This window comes from Equus quagga, chromosome 1 (assembly GCF_021613505.1).
Source record: "Equus quagga isolate Etosha38 chromosome 1, UCLA_HA_Equagga_1.0, whole genome shotgun sequence".
Taxonomy (NCBI): Eukaryota; Metazoa; Chordata; class Mammalia; order Perissodactyla; family Equidae; genus Equus; species Equus quagga.
The window spans coordinates 43,263,827-43,279,437 of NC_060267.1; the positions used below are offsets into that span (position 1 = coordinate 43,263,827).

Below are 15,611 nucleotides of genomic sequence, written 5' to 3' on the forward strand. Positions count from 1 at the left end.
AAAATGCCCTTGGCCCCCACCACAGGACATTCTGAAGGTCATACAATTTGGGAGCAAGGAAGGGATTCCTTATTTAAGATTACAATGGTAATTACAATAACAACCTTGGCTTTAGAGCTGAGCTCTTGGCTGAAGCCAACAAAAATGCAACTTCAAAGCAGCCTTGATTAAGGAGGTTATCTGGCAACGCTGGTGGAAGTGATTGCATCTCAGGCAATCACTAAAAAGTACATAAATAGAGTACTTTCTTCCTCCCTCTCCATCAAACGCTCACATTCAATTTCTTTCCTTTTACTTTCTCATGCTTCAGACTTTTTTTTTAACATGTGTAGGCAAATAGGTTCTTTTTAAAGGAGAAAATGGGATTAAAATTTTAAATGAGATAATGTTTAAATAAGGAAAACACTTAGGTATTCTGAGAAGGAAAATTCCAATAAAGAACTAGAGTTATTAATGCTTACTGACAACAAAGTTCCTATTAGGTATCATGTGAAACAGGCCAATCTGGAGAGCACACACTCATTCACAATGCATGAGAGCCAAAGACTTTATGGGAGGCAAATGGACTACTTATCTACCTTTTCTTCCCCAATACAAGCACATTTCAGAAATCCTACTTCTACTAGTGTTATGGTCTTTGCTTTGTGAAAGGTTAAAGCACCTCCATTTTTCAACCTCTAATATCTCCTAACCATAAAGTCTCAGCAGGAGACAAACGAGAACAAATCATCTGCTCTGGTCTTAGTCACATAAGCAGGAAAATTCTACTACTCCTCATTCATTGTTCTCATTTACTTCTGGAAAAATCATATCAAAAGTATTTAGTGATGGTGTATGATAGGCAAGGCACTGAAGTATATAGAAATTGGTCTGTGAGTGACAAAAATGCAGAGGTTATTTTATGTTTCCTGGGCTTGAACGGTCCTTTCTGCCAGATTATCTAATGATGATGTTTACATTTACCTTGACTTCACACTGTAGTAGCCAGAAATAGAATTACTAAGATTGGAAATTAGGATCATTTTAATTATGATTTAAGATGAAACATAATGTTTGGAAACATCCTCAAATGTAATGCTACCTTGATTTTTTTGAACAATATATTCTTTCTGGTATCTGCCACTTCAAGCAGATGGCTTGAAAGAAAGGAAAGCTAGTTTCTTTGATTATTTATTTTTATTTGAATAAAGCAAAACTTGAGGCAAATGGTTTGCCAGGTGACTACTCTTAGCACTTATGTCCCAACAGACCACATGTCTGGCATCAAAGGTCTTAAAAAGTACTATAAAAACACAGGATTTGAACTGATTTTCTGACAGAAACGAGCACTTCTGTTGCAGTCCCTCTAGTTATCGGCTTTTTTAGACACAGAAATCTTGCCTTCCATTGTCTTTATGGCTTTTTGGAGGATCTCTAAGATTGGTCCCATAGCGCTGACAATTTTCTCCAACTGATCTGCAGCTAACTCAATGGTATTCTCAGCATTCTCAGTTTTTAATGCATCCTGCACCTTTTTCAAGGTGTCCACTGTAGTGGTTTTGGGTAGACCTGAACTTGGGCTTTTCTCAGATGTGCTGGCATCTGATTGCGGTTTGGTGTCTTTTCTGTAGAAGTCACTTAATCGAAGATTCATGATGGGATATTTCATCAAGAATGAAAGAGAAGATTCCAAATTCCCCAGGATGCTACTACCACTCAGCGCAGAGACCATGATGGGTATAGGGACATTTTTGAACATTTCTTTAGCGGACTGCTGCAACTCCTTTACAGTGGTACTCTTCTCAACCACAGAGCACACGGCTGCTGCAATCTTTGAACATAAAGGTTCCTTTTGCATTTTTTCCTGCTTGGCATCCACTGCAGATTGCATCTCCTTAAAAATGTTGAGCATTTGTTCAAAGACATCCTTAACATGACCATCTTCTTTCACAGCCATCAAGATGATCTGGGCATCCATACTGCTGTTAAACAATTCAGTAAGTGTGTTTGTGGAGGAAGCAAGATCTTGTATTTGAAAGAAGAATGTTTTGGCAGCTTGAAACAGCCTCTCTTTATCCTTTTCTGACTCTGAAGACATTTCTCCAACAAAATTGTTTCAGCACTGCAAAACAAAGCAGTAATCCAAATGAAAACCGAAAGCATATTTATCAACCATCAAGAGACTGAAAGTATACTCTAAATGCCAGGATAACTCCTGTCAAGGACTGCAAAGCTACACAAGCTGTAAAGCAGAAATGATCCTATGCTTTAACAAAAATAATTAAGACAGAGTAGAATAGGGGTGTTTCATTGAATTTAAACCACATATCAAATATTTTTAGCTAGATCCTGAAGTGGATATGCTGATATATGCATATCCTCAATAACTATCGAATCTACTGGAGAAGATTGGATAAAGCATTAAAAATTACATAGAGGGGCTCTGGTTCCAGTTTAGAGAGAGCAAGAGCACTCCACCCAATCTTTCTTACTGATTACAACTGAAAATCCTGGACAGAATAGATAAAGCAACTACGAGATAACTGAAAGGCGGATAACAGCAGACCAGGCCGGTAGAGAGTGCAGCCTTCCAAAGAGGACCAAGGCCATCTGATGCAAACTCCCAAAATGTCTGTCCATTCTAAAAATGTTTCTGCACTTTGATTACAACTCATTCTCTTCTGCTACAGAGAGGAGTGTAAACATCGCTAACCAATGTGCACGGCCTTTTTTTGGTCTCTCTAGAATTCTGCTCTATCAGTCATTTGCCCTTTCTCTTGTGCCGTGAACTGAACTGTGCCCTCCCAAAATTCATATGTTGAAGCCCTAAGCCCCAATATGACTGTATTTAAAGCCTACAGGGAGGTAATGAAGGTGAAATGAAATCATGAGGGCAGGGCCCTGATATGATACGATTAAGGTCCTTGTAAGAGGAGGCACCAGACAGCTCCCTCGCTCACTCTCTCCACCATGTGAGGACACAGTGAGAAGGTGACTGCCTACAAATCAAGAAAAGGGCCCTCACCAAAAACTGAATGGCCAGACACAAAAAGACAAATACCACGTGATTTTACTCATATGCGGAAGAAAAACAAACATATGTATGAAGACAGATTAGTGGCTACCAGAGGGGAAGGGGGTTAGGGGTTGGGCGAAAGAGGCAAAGGGGCGCATATATATATGGTGATGGATACAAATTAGACTATTGGTGGTAAGCACGATGCAGTCTACACAGAAACTGATAAATAATGGAAACCTGAAATTATACAATGTTATCAACCATTATGACCTCAACAAAATAATTGGAAAAAAACCTGAATGGGCTGGCACCTTGATCTCAGGTTTCTCAGACCTCCAAAACTGTGAGAAAATAAATTTCTGTTGTTTAAGCCCCCAGTCTGTGGTGTTTTGTTCTGGTTGCCATGCTGACTAACATCTTGCATCCTCCATATCTGCCTCTTAATTTTTCCTTCTCCTTTAACTACATACATACACACTTTCTTAGTCAGGGGAAAAAAAAAAACTTTTACCTTGATTTCCCTTCAAATCATGATTCCATCTCATTCCTTCAATTCTCAAATTTTCAAGAGACATTCTTTACATCATTGTAATTTATTCTGTCCTCCATCATTTTCCTATAGGGCACCAATAATTTCTAATTATCCTAACCATGTTGAGTTCTCTGCATTATTTAAAATTGCTGAATACCTTGTCTTGCTTCAAAATTTCCCTTTCTTGAGGCTTCCATGATGTTGTACAACTCTGGTCCTTCTGTATTCTCTAAGCACTTATTTCACAGGCTTCTCTTCCTCCTCTTACAACCAATGGCTCTCCAGTCTCCTAAACTCTGCAAGGCTGTGTCTTTGGTCTTCATTATAGTCTACATTTCCTCTCTTCGAGATCTCATCTGTCCCTGTATCTACAAATGCCACCTGCAGGCAGATGACTCCTAAATCTCCTACTGTAGCCTCAGCAATTCTCCTGATCTCCAGATCTACATTTCCAACTATCTATTGGTCATCTCCACATGGTGACTGCACCAGTATATTCCACACAACATATCCAAAACTGCACTTATCTCCTCAAAAAACACTTTCTCCTCTTAACTTTTGCCTCATTGTTGAGGCTCAAAATCCATTTTTATCTTCACTTTCCAATGTCAAACCAATCCCTAAGACTTGTTCATTCCCTCTGAACTTACTTCCGTCTCTCCTCTCCCTTCCATTCCCATAACTACTACTCCAGTTACCTCTCATCCAGACAGTTTTATAGTCTCACATTTGATCCCAATACTTTTGGTCCAGGGGTCACAAACTGGAAATCCACAGGCAAAATCCAACCAGCAGATGTGTTTTGTCTGACCTACCATGATGTATTTTCAAAATCTGTGTTAACTGCCAAATTTAAAGATTAGAAATCTGGATTCCTATTGATTATTGAAAAAAATGAGATTAACTGGTGGCACTAAGCCCATATTCTGAATTGGAAAAATTTCCTAGAGCTGAAGTTGTCCCCTTTAAACTGAACACTTGCCCTTTATACCCTATTGTCTTAGACTAAACGTTTCAATTACTTACATAACTTGTCCAGCTACTGTAGGCACTGGAGGCGGTAACCCATGCTTTACTGTCCATACCTACTGATCCAATTAATAGAAAGTGACCTTCCTGAAAGTCAAACCTAATATTATCCTATAATAAAAGCCTTCAATGGTTCAGGGTCACCTAGAGAATAAAACACAATTTCCTAGCATGGCGTTTAAAGCCATCTACAAAGTGCTCTCCATTTCCCACTACTTGCCTTCCCTTCACTGCTGTCACATACACCCTTACCACCAGCATAGTCGATTAATTTTATTTTGTTCCCTGAAAACGCTCTACAATTTTTTGTTCGGCTTCTTTGTTCATCATATTTGCTCCATCTGCACTATCTCCTCCATACCCCACCCCCTACACATCTACTGAAATCTTACTCCTCCATCCTTACCTATTTCAGATTCACTGGCCACACAGACTTTTTCCTTTTTTCCCCATGCACCCACATGGTGGGGCCCTAAGATACGTCAAGTACAAAATGACCCACTGGGACAAAAGTACAATAACACCCCACTTAGTCACTCTGTAGGACCACAGGGCAGCAGCTGTAGATTTTACAAGTCCCCTATCTGGTGTTTTCGTTCGGTATCATCTACCTACCCAATAACAACAGGAATTGGTCTTGTTAATATAAGAAGAATATTTAGTACGTTTTTGCCACATAGGCACTATGCGAAGTATTTTACCTGTATTATCTCATTTAATCCTTATGACAATCCATAAATCACAAACTAGTACATTACACCAATGAAAAAATTTAGAGAGATTAAGTGACTTTCTCAGGGTTACATGGCTAGTAAGTGGTAGTTTCAGTACACAAAAAATCAGGACTGTCGGATTCTAAGGCCTATGGACTTTCTACTAAATTACCCTGGAGCTGAGCAATTTCCTGCTTTTGAGGTGTCCTCACTGCAGAAGAATCATTAGGGATTAGGACAGGATCTAGAGGAAGAAACATGAAAGATTCTGATCTATGCTTTAAGAGAAAAGAGTCAATATGGTCTTCAAGGTTTTTATACTGTCAAGACAATTCACTAAGATAACAAGAGAGATAGTGATAAAGAGAAGAATGCCTAGCCAGGAAAGAAGAACACAGGTACAAAAAACACATTTGGCTGGAAATTTCTGGATTTATATCTCTTGACAACCTAAACAATCAGCAACAGATGGAGGTACACATGCAACAGAAGCTAAAGGAAAGCTATTATCTGGAAGAGTGACAAGATGGAATTTCAAAATCTGAGAGTCGCAATCAAAGAGCCATCTTCTCTACTGAATTGAATCAGCTCAGTTGTATAGTACTTTCAACAACAAAAAGCCCATTAAAGAAGAGAAAATTGAATGTTTTACCACTTTATTAGTCTTTCAAATTACATTACTTAATATATACTAATTTTCTATTAATATAGGAAATAGAAGAATTCTGAAAACTAAGCCATGCAGAAATAGTCTAAAAACCGGACAGGCAGAGGGACCCAGCAGAGACTAGCAAAGCCTGTAAGTCATCACATTCCATCAGAAACATCCAGATGAAACCAGACGAAAAAGCACTTCAACAATATTCCTAAACAGCTGCTGGGACTGCTGAACTCAGAAACACAGCAAGGTAAGCAATATGGATATTCCTATTAGTATTGCTATAATATTCTGTTTCTTCATATTAAAGGATATTCGAAATAACAAGTCAGTCTTGAATCCCACCCATAAATAAAGTAACGAAACAACTTTGTTTTAAGAGGATCCCACGGCACGTTCCTTCTGATTATTTCTCTGAAGACAGCACAGAAAGAAGAAAAGTAACAGTTTATATAACTGATTAAGTCAGAGGGGAAGCTGAAGCAGTAAAGACATCAATTGTAGAAAGGATTAAGGATGAAAGGACACCTGTGTAAATGTGCATTGTTTACATGGATTGTAACATTTCCTTTTATGTCTTTAACATTAACATAAGCACTCAGTACCTGTGAAAGAATGAATGTGCAATCTAATACTAGTCAATGGAGAGTGCTTATGCTCTTTCATAAGTTATATTACATTTAAATATCATTGGGCACTTGTTGTGTGGCTCCAAACAGACTGCTATCTTCTTGAAGGCAAGAAATATCTACTTTATATTTTTAATGCCTCAAGGCACACAGAAATTTCTCAAGTAAGCATTTGCTAAATGCTGATGAATGACTTTGATAATCTGCTTTGTGGTCAGAAACATTCTTTAGAAAAATTTACATGAAAAAGAGCGTCATCACAGGGTGATCAACTTGTTTTATTTTTTAATGAAAAGCAATGGTTTTGATTTAATTTAAAGAAGGAGGCTCAGAACTAGTTAGTATCTGTTATTTTCTCCTGAGAAGCTTCGGACTTTACCTATACCCTATTCCCACACTCCCAAATAAGTGAACCTTGCATGATGGCTGGACCCAGTACAGACAACGAGAAGTCACAGCAGGGAGAAAAGGAAAACCTTAGAGAGCACTAATGACTAAACATCAGAGGCTTAGACAGGGTCATGGTTTTTTTCTTTCATTCTTTTTTTAATTGTTATTATGGGAAAAGTTCAAATATACACAGAGGTGGAGACAATAATAGAAATAAACTCCCACACACCCATAATCCAGCTTCAAAAATTATCAAAACAAAGTCGATCTTATTTCCTCTAAAACCTACTCCACTCTCCCTTCCAGATTATTTGGAGGCAAATCTCAGAGACTGTTATTTCATCCTTAACGTTTTCAGTATGTATTTCTACAAAGACAAGAACTCTTCTTTTTGAAATTCGATCTTATGCTCCCCAAATTAACAATAAGTAATAGAATCATCTTTGACTTTGAAACACACCCAGTGTCCTGGTGTAAAAATTTATTTTTGGTGACAGTATAAAAGTTTTTGGAATACAATTTACAATACATATCAAAAGTAATAAAAACTTTAATTCCTATTGATTATATAGTTCTTCTGTAAATTTATCCTGAAGAAATAATCCAGACAGTTGAAGAGGAAACAAAAAGCTATGTGTATTAAAATGCTCATTAGACTATTATGATAGTGAAACAATTGAGGATTTATTAAATTATGGTAAGGATATCTTATGGAATAATTTATATAACTAATAAAATGATTATAAAACTAGAAATATGAGAAAGTGTTTAAATTAATATAAGATGAAAATGTTATTTACACTATTACAACTTTGTAAAACTACTTATGCATTTAAACAAACTTTAAAAAAGAATAACCAAAAACACAAGATAGCAGGTTTATGGGTGTTTTTCCTCCTCTATTTTAACATGTTTATATATTAGTGCTATTGATTTTACACTTTAAAATAGTTTGTTTTATCAATATTTTACTTTGAATTTCTTCATGTTATAATTCTACCATCTATCTAAGCACATAATCACATTACTTTCCCCATAAAACTTTCTCTAATCGCCTCAATATTAATTTCTCTTTTTAAATTCCAATAGCACTTGACAGTCAATGCACTACTGTTATTCACAAAAGTATCCTGAGTTTTTATTTGAATATGTGATAATCAGCACACTTCCACTTTGTAAAGTGGTTCCTTTCCTGAAAAACAAAAATGGCTGTACAGTATCACTACATAAACCTTAACTTTCAGATACTATCAACACATTTCCACCATTTCTTATACACGCTTTTATCTTGAACGTTTGCTTCTCAATTCAACAAACTGATGAGGTCAGGTTCAATAAGAATCCATTGGAAGCCAGTCTCTGTTCCCACTCCAATTTCCTAAGCCATGCTGATCACTGGTACCAGCACTCCCAGATTTGTTTAGTTCCTCTTTTATGAAAGAACAAGTCAAAATATGTGTGACTTCTAGACTTTATTTTAGCAACAGAACTCTCTTATCAACAAAATTTTACCCACTCACGGCCCAAATATAGCCCCACGAGAAAGCACAGCTGCCTCAGTAAAGGCTGGGGCGAAGCAAGCGCGCCAGAGGCCAGGAGCTCCACCTGCTGGTTACCAACTGCACACCAGGCTGCCCCAGGTTCTATATAACCAATTTCACGAACCACTAGAGTAAAATACTCAGAGGACAGCCCAAACTCTGCTGTACAGAAGTGGATGGTAACTTCTCAAAGTGATTTTTTCCACTGACAAGGAGCACTATTACGTGCTAACAAATATTGTAAAAATTCGTATTTACCATACAAAAGGTGCAGGTAATCAGAGCTGGATTAAGTACACTCTAAGCCACCTGCTGATGCTAATCTCTAAAAGTCATTTTTAAAATGACTTTTAAAAGATTGAATTTTAAATTCAATACTTAAAAGGTCATCCTTGAAAATTTAATAAGATAAGGAAACGTATAAGGCCCAGAACTCCTCTGAGGTATGTACTAGAAAACGTTGGTGAAACACCACTGGAGGCCTGCCTAAGTAACAACTATAATATAAAGGGGACTTCAATTAATTGCAGGGCTTTTGTCTTGCTGAGTGAAGTAAGCAATTTGAGAGTCAGAACTAAATTATCACGGGCAATAGTGGAAACTCTGGACATTATCAACTACAGTTTTCCATGTGGTGTATACCTCTCCTCTAAAAATCAAGCACATATTTAAGAGTATCAATTTGAAACAGTACAAATTGTTAACCTTCCCTAGATGATCAAATGTCTCCATAAAGCTCCAGTGTAAATACACATTAAAGTGTGGGTTCTTTAAAATTTGAATTTGCACAAGCCAAGCAGTATCTCTAATTCTGTATGATATTTATTTTCAACTTGACATTGTAGTCTTAAATCGATCTTAACTTCCTTACTAGATTAGAAATTCTATGAAAGCAGGGACCACGTCTTTTTTCATTTTTGTATGCCCTACAGAGGCCAGCACACCACCTCATACATAGTAAAGTACTACTCCATTAGATGAATTGCTACTGAATTATTAAATTGCTTCCTTGCTCTTCAAATTTCACCTGTCCAAAACGAAACTCATTGGTTTCACCTTCAAACCTCACCTCTCCTCCACCTAATTCTCTAGCATTTATCTCACTGTTGGGATGGAAATAATCTTGAATTGCATTCAGTACTAGAGCAGGCATGGTGGCAGGCCTGCTGAAGATCTGTTTGCATAAGAAACCCTCCCAATTCCCTTCCTCAAAGAAAAAAGAGCTAGGAAGGTAAGCCTGACTCAGAAAAATAAAAGTCTTTTTTTTTACTAGATGCGAAAAATAGTTCTGAGCACATCTTGATGTCTCTTACTCAAACTTGTTATTGGCACAAAATTACGGATATCTGGATCCTAGGAAGAAGCGTATAAAAGTGCATGTGCAAGGGCTTTAGTACATAAAGGAGAGAAAATATTACTTTTGTAGTTGAAAAAGTTCCGTGTCTTCGATTTTCGGTAAGATTGAGCTTTTCTCATCAGTTTGCTACTATTTCTTCTTTTACTGTCTGTTAAGAGTTGTTTGCTCATTAAGCTAGTAGATTATTCCTGTTCTCCTTATGAACAACGGTCTTTATAGAAATTAAGACCTTTTCATTTTTCCTGCATTTTCCCCACTTTGCTTTCAGTTCTTTTTACATAGTCATCTTTGTTAGTCAAAATTTTGTGTGACTTTTTTCCATTGGTTTTAAGCTTATAAAGTCCTCCTCCAGACATTTGAAAATTATCCATTTTCTTCTAGCTAATTTATCATTTGACTTTTTTACATATATTACACTAACATTTTTTACTAACTTTTAACCCCCTGAAACCAGCCCGATATGCCAGGACCATTTATGGAATAATAACTTCAATTAATATCAATTTGAGATTCTACATTTATCATATAGTAAATCAAATGTACAGAAGGGTCTGCTTTGTGGACTATTTTGCTCCACGACTCTATCTACTCTTTCACCTGTACAATACCGGTTAATATTGTATTTTTTTGGTGTTTTAATATTTGGGGAGAAAAAGTTCCATCATTACTTCTACTGAAAAAATAAGTAGTTTCATCTACTCAGCCTTTCAGGCAGATTTTATGATTAATTTGTAAAGTTGTATTAAAACAATAAATTAATTGGGAAGGAACTGACCACTTGGAAGCATTCAACCTCCCATCCAGGAGGAAGGTCCATCTCTCCATTTGTTTATCTTGAGGTAATAGAAACACAAGCCTTTTCTGGAAGCTATGCCTTCATACAATGGCATATGATAGCTGCTAGAGATATTTTCCACTTTTTCAGGGTAAGAAAGAGTCCTCTCACCTAAATATCTGAGTTAGGATGTAGTTGGTGATCTTCTGAATTCAAAGTCAGAAACTAGAGTTTTCACTTCATGAAAAGATCTGAAAATTAGGAATGAAAAAAAAAAGAAAGAAAAAAGCTTAATGGAAAATTCCTAGCAGAAAAAAGAAATCAAAGTCCAAATTTGTAGTCTGCAACCCAATGGTGAGTTTACAGAATATTTAACAGACCCTCAACAAACAATTTCTTTAAATGATATTGACATATTTTCTAAATACTGTTTTGTGGAAATGTGTGTCTGGCGTGTGTGTGTGTGTATAGTGGATCTGAATCAAGGATAAAAATGAATTTCTGACCATGATAAAGTTTATCCTACCAGAGGTACCAATGCATTTTTCTAAATTTAACAACATAAATGATTATGTTCCTAATATATTTTTTAAACAATTTTCCCTTTCCATTTCCAAATTATATCCTTATGACTTAGAGGATAAGTTATTTTCATGCTTACTTTCTTGGAGAAAAACATCTCCATTCCTTCATCTCATGCTTCTGAGGTCCCCCATATCTAGGCTAAAAAACATGGTCCTAGAATAGAGTCCCAATTAATCAGGATGTTGTCTTCTCAAAGAGAGGATGTATGAGATGCCACACAGATAAAGAGTACTCCATTTTTCTTTCTTTTCTTGTAAGAGTTTAAACAAAAAACAGAAGTGCCAGGCACACAGTAAGCCTACTCAAAGTATGCATATTTGGTAACATTGTTCTTACTTGGCTCAAACTTTGACCCAAATAAATTCAGAACATGCTTGTTCTTTTTCCCTCTGCACGGTACTCTGAGCCAGAAGTACAGATACAAGAAGCCTCCTACCACACTTATTTTATATATTCTATGGTGTACTCTTGCTTATTCCTTAATGCTTTTGTGAAATGGACTTTTCTTTTTCAGGCTAACTCTAACTTATCTTAATAATGGCCAAGTGCAAGACAGACCATTCTAAAGAACTTCATTTATAAGCTTTGCAAATGGAGAATCAGAGAGAGGGTGAAAAGTGCATTGTCCTCTGCACCATGCCCACTCTCTCCCCAAGTAAAATTTTAATCTAAGAATCAATCTAATTAAACAATCCTCTTATCACAAAGATTTTTTGTAGATTCTAATGTTACAGGTGTTTTCCCTTTGGATGTCCCTTAGGTTTAGAAAACAAATAATTTGCCTGTAAAGATAAAGTGATTTGAATATTGTAAATTAAGGTAACAGACTATATAAACAAAATCAGATATTAATAGCCCTGGAAACTGAGAGATCTTAATATTCTTCTGGCCCGACTAATTTAACTTCAAATATTAGAGAAATTAACCTGGTGGTCTATTCAATGTAGTAATTAGGGGTTGGGGAAATTAAGGGGCGCTGGTTATCAAGAGCTAACCGTTTCAAACCGAGGTCTGTTTCAAATATGTTATTACATATTACTTGGAAATAACCACATTTATTAACAACCAGATGCTTGATAAACACAAGTATTTCCCCCCTAGGATTTCCCCCACCACAAAACCTAATGCCTTAATTAATGCATCAATAGGTTGTATTCTATTACCCACATTTCCATACACTGACTCCAAGTTTCAGAAAAATAACTGTTTGGAAGATTCTGTTGAGTTTTCCAAGGAACTCCTTAGACAGCATATTGCTACTTCGCTATTCAAGAAGTAAAAGATGTGGTCAAAACTATGAAGACAGCAGATATTTTTCAAGATTTTTAGTGGAGGTTTACTATTTTATTTTTCAGAGATCATATCTGAATTATGGCTCAGAGTGACTTCCTCTATCCAGATAACCCAAGGAGGCGGCAAGAAGTAAACCGTCTTCACCAGCAGCTCCTTGACTGCTTATCGGACAGCTTCCACGCCACCAATAAACTGACGGAGGTCTTAAATACACACTTGGGTTGCAGTCTGGCCTCCATTGAGATGAAAAGAGATGGGACCATCAAAGAAAACTGTGATATCATCATCCAAGCCATGATGAAAATCCAAAAGGAGTTGCAAAAGGTCGATGAAGCACTAAAAGAGAAACTAGAGCCAACTCTCTACAGAAAACTTCAGGATATTAAGGAACGGGAAACAGAGAAAATTGCAATAGTACAAAAGGTTATTTCAGTCATCCTGGGAGAAGCTACTTCTGCAGCCAGTGCAGTGGCTGTAAAACTCGTGGGCTCAAATGTCACAACTGGCATAATTAACAAGTTGGTCACTGTATTAGCTCAAATTGGTGCTTCTCTCCTTGGCAGTATAGGAGTTGCTGTTCTTGGCCTTGGCATAGATATGATCATCCGTGCCATCCTGGGAGCAGTGGAGAAAACGCAGCTGCAAGCAGCCATCAAAAGTTACGAGAAGCACCTGGTGGAATTCAAGTCAGCCTCAGAAAAATATCATCAAGCCATTACTGAGGTCACCAACACAGTGAAACATCAAATGAAATAAACAGCCACTTTATGTGCCACTGGAATATTTTTCTTCTTCTCTCTCAATAATAGTTTTGCTTCTTTGATTAGGTTCATTTTCCTTAAGTTTCCAACATAGGCATAAATACAGTAAACAACTGGGAAATAGAAATTAGAGATGCTAAAACTAGACGACTCCAGTTTCCCATTAACAATGAATGCCTGGATCAGTGTGTGCTGGACCCTGTGGCGTAAAAGATTCCATGTCGGGACGTCTTCTCACTCTGCTCTACCAGATGAAAATTAGCGTAAATGCTATTGTAGAGCAGCAGGTGTAGGGGGTACCTTTTCCTTTTCTAATTCCCAGTCAAAATTCTTAAAATTTACATTGAATGCAGAGACTTTCATTTCTACCACCAGGTTTGGACATCATTTTGTTGAAAGGGGACATACTTAGTAAATTCTTCCTGGACACAAATCCTGGGTCTTCAGATGGAACAGAATTACTACTGTAATTTTTACTATCAGTTTAAATCAAATTTTCTGTAAACTGGAAGAGACTGAAATAAGGTTTGTAACAATTTACTTCAATGATGAAAGGAGGCAATGGTTCTGTAAACCACTATTACACACCATAATCTGAATGGATTTGTAAAAGATAAAAATTAAAACTAGGTTCTGTTTCTACAGTTGCAATCAACCCTGACTAACCGTGGTGTGATTAAATATCCCTTAAGTGAAAGTTTGAACACTCTGGAACATTTGAAAAACCAACAAGCAAATCCTAGCTATAAATGCATAAAATGCATTTAGGATGCGGGAGAGGAAGTAGCTAGTCTTTTAAGAATTTGTCATTTAGAGGTGGGTCAAAATTGATCACCTTATGGGTTTTCAGAAAAAAGAAATTTCATTTTCAATACTAGCAGAAAGGAGGAAGTTGCCCCTGCTATACAAAGCTTTAGGTGGCCCATTTCACTAATTGTCTAATTTGAGAAAAATTCAGAGGCTATGGAGGCCTAATGGTTCAGCTAAACTTCTGAAGATGCAAATGTCTGTTTTCTAAATCCTTCACCCACTTTTAACTCCCCACTGACACTCAGGTTCTACTCACAAAATTTTTAATGAGCTGTTGATGTAAGAATGTGTGTGTTATAGTTGATTCTCGCATCCAAGTTCAAGAAATGTCTTGAAATTTTAAAGGCTCAGCCTATCTCAAAAATTAAAAAGCTAGATAAAATATTTTAATTTCTCAAATGTTCTCTTCATTTTGTCTCCTGTCATTGCTTTTGTAAAACAGTTGCAAAACATCACAATGTAGTTCACCTTCAAAATTAAATCTTATTTTCTTTTTTGATTATACCCGACTTATAAGCCTTAAACTACAAGATCTTATTATTGCTCTTTCTGGAACTCAAAATGCAGCCTAAAACCAAAACAAGAATTTTGTAAGACCAAGATTAGTTTACGTAAGCGATCAATATCATATGGTTAAGCACACATTTAAATATTCTACTAAAAATTAATTTGTATCTGTCAATATTTTGAAATTTTTATAATTGATAGATAAGAATTGGGCTGTACCTAACATATTTTCCTGTAAGGAATACTCAGATTAAGATCAGAAATAACCAAGCAGGTCCTTCAGGAGTAGAATTTTTAAATATTTAAACTTACCTTTGAGGGGAAAAGTTAGGGGAGGAGTCTTAGAGACTAAGAGTGGACAGAAGAGAAGGAAAGAACGAAGACCAAAGCTAAGGGAATAATACTGTATGTATAATGACATCATAAAGGACTTGGGCTGGTGCAAAGACCAGAAGGGAAAGGAGCCAACATAAGTCAGCCTGGCCATTGTAAATTTAAAACTGACTACACATGTATCCCCACACTTCATCTTCAAAACTAACCCTGTAGATTAGTAATCTGGGACTCTAATACGGACACTGATTTGCGCAGGTGTACAAATGTTCTGTTTGTCCGTAAACAACTATATACTGAGCTTCCAGGTGGACCCAGCGCTAACAAAGCGCATCACAGTAGCTAGTGTTAGTTGGGGATTCGTACTCAAATAGACGCCCCCAAAAGATCGCACTCGCTTACATCATAGAAAAAATAAAACTCAAAAACTAAAACAACTCCAAGACACAGAAACAGCGCAAAACTTCTCCCTATCCTGAAGCAGCCGGTCTCGGGTGGCGCAATAAACAGACCTCCCGGAAATTAGGTCAGAATGCCTCAGGCCCGAGAGGCAAGGCAGTCATCTCATCAGCCAATCATATATCAGAGCCGCTTCGTTTTTCTTATTCCTATTGAGCTAGGGGAGTGTCAATCAACGTGGACTCTTCGTACGGCGTAATGAGGGCGGGCTGTTAGCCGACAACCAACCAATTCAGCATTG

General features: G+C 37.0%; 2 protein-coding genes across 3 annotated transcripts; one reads left to right on the top strand and one right to left on the bottom strand.

Annotated features, from left to right (window-relative positions):
• Window positions 1–1,196: 1,196 nt before the first annotated feature.
• Window positions 1,197–15,594, bottom strand: C1H12orf60 (chromosome 1 C12orf60 homolog). Of its 2 annotated transcripts, none has more exons than XM_046677904.1 (2): window positions 15,314–15,594; window positions 1,197–2,101 (listed from the first exon to the last, which is right to left on the bottom strand). In XM_046677904.1, exon 2 carries the CDS (start codon window positions 2,075–2,077, stop codon window positions 1,346–1,348), a length of 732 nt encoding a protein of 243 aa, XP_046533860.1. In that variant the 5' UTR covers window positions 2,078–2,101; window positions 15,314–15,594; the 3' UTR covers window positions 1,197–1,345. The 2 variants fall into 2 exon arrangements, with proteins under 2 accessions (XP_046533860.1, XP_046533859.1); XM_046677903.1 differs by having other exon boundaries at window positions 14,891–15,594.
• Window positions 6,039–14,421, top strand: SMCO3 (single-pass membrane protein with coiled-coil domains 3). The gene is made up of 2 exons (XM_046677905.1): window positions 6,039–6,180; window positions 12,563–14,421. The coding sequence occupies exon 2, from the start codon at window positions 12,579–12,581 to the stop codon at window positions 13,254–13,256; it is 678 nt and encodes a 225-aa protein (XP_046533861.1). The 5' UTR covers window positions 6,039–6,180; window positions 12,563–12,578; the 3' UTR covers window positions 13,257–14,421.
• Window positions 15,595–15,611: the final 17 nt, after the last annotated feature.

Excerpts from the sequence above, each read along its gene's own strand:
- C1H12orf60 (XM_046677904.1), bottom strand. The coding sequence starts at position 2,077 with ATGTCTTCAGAGTCAGAAAAGGATAAAGAGAGGCTGTTTCAAGCTGCC.
- SMCO3 (XM_046677905.1), top strand. The coding sequence starts at position 12,579 with ATGGCTCAGAGTGACTTCCTCTATCCAGATAACCCAAGGAGGCGGCAA.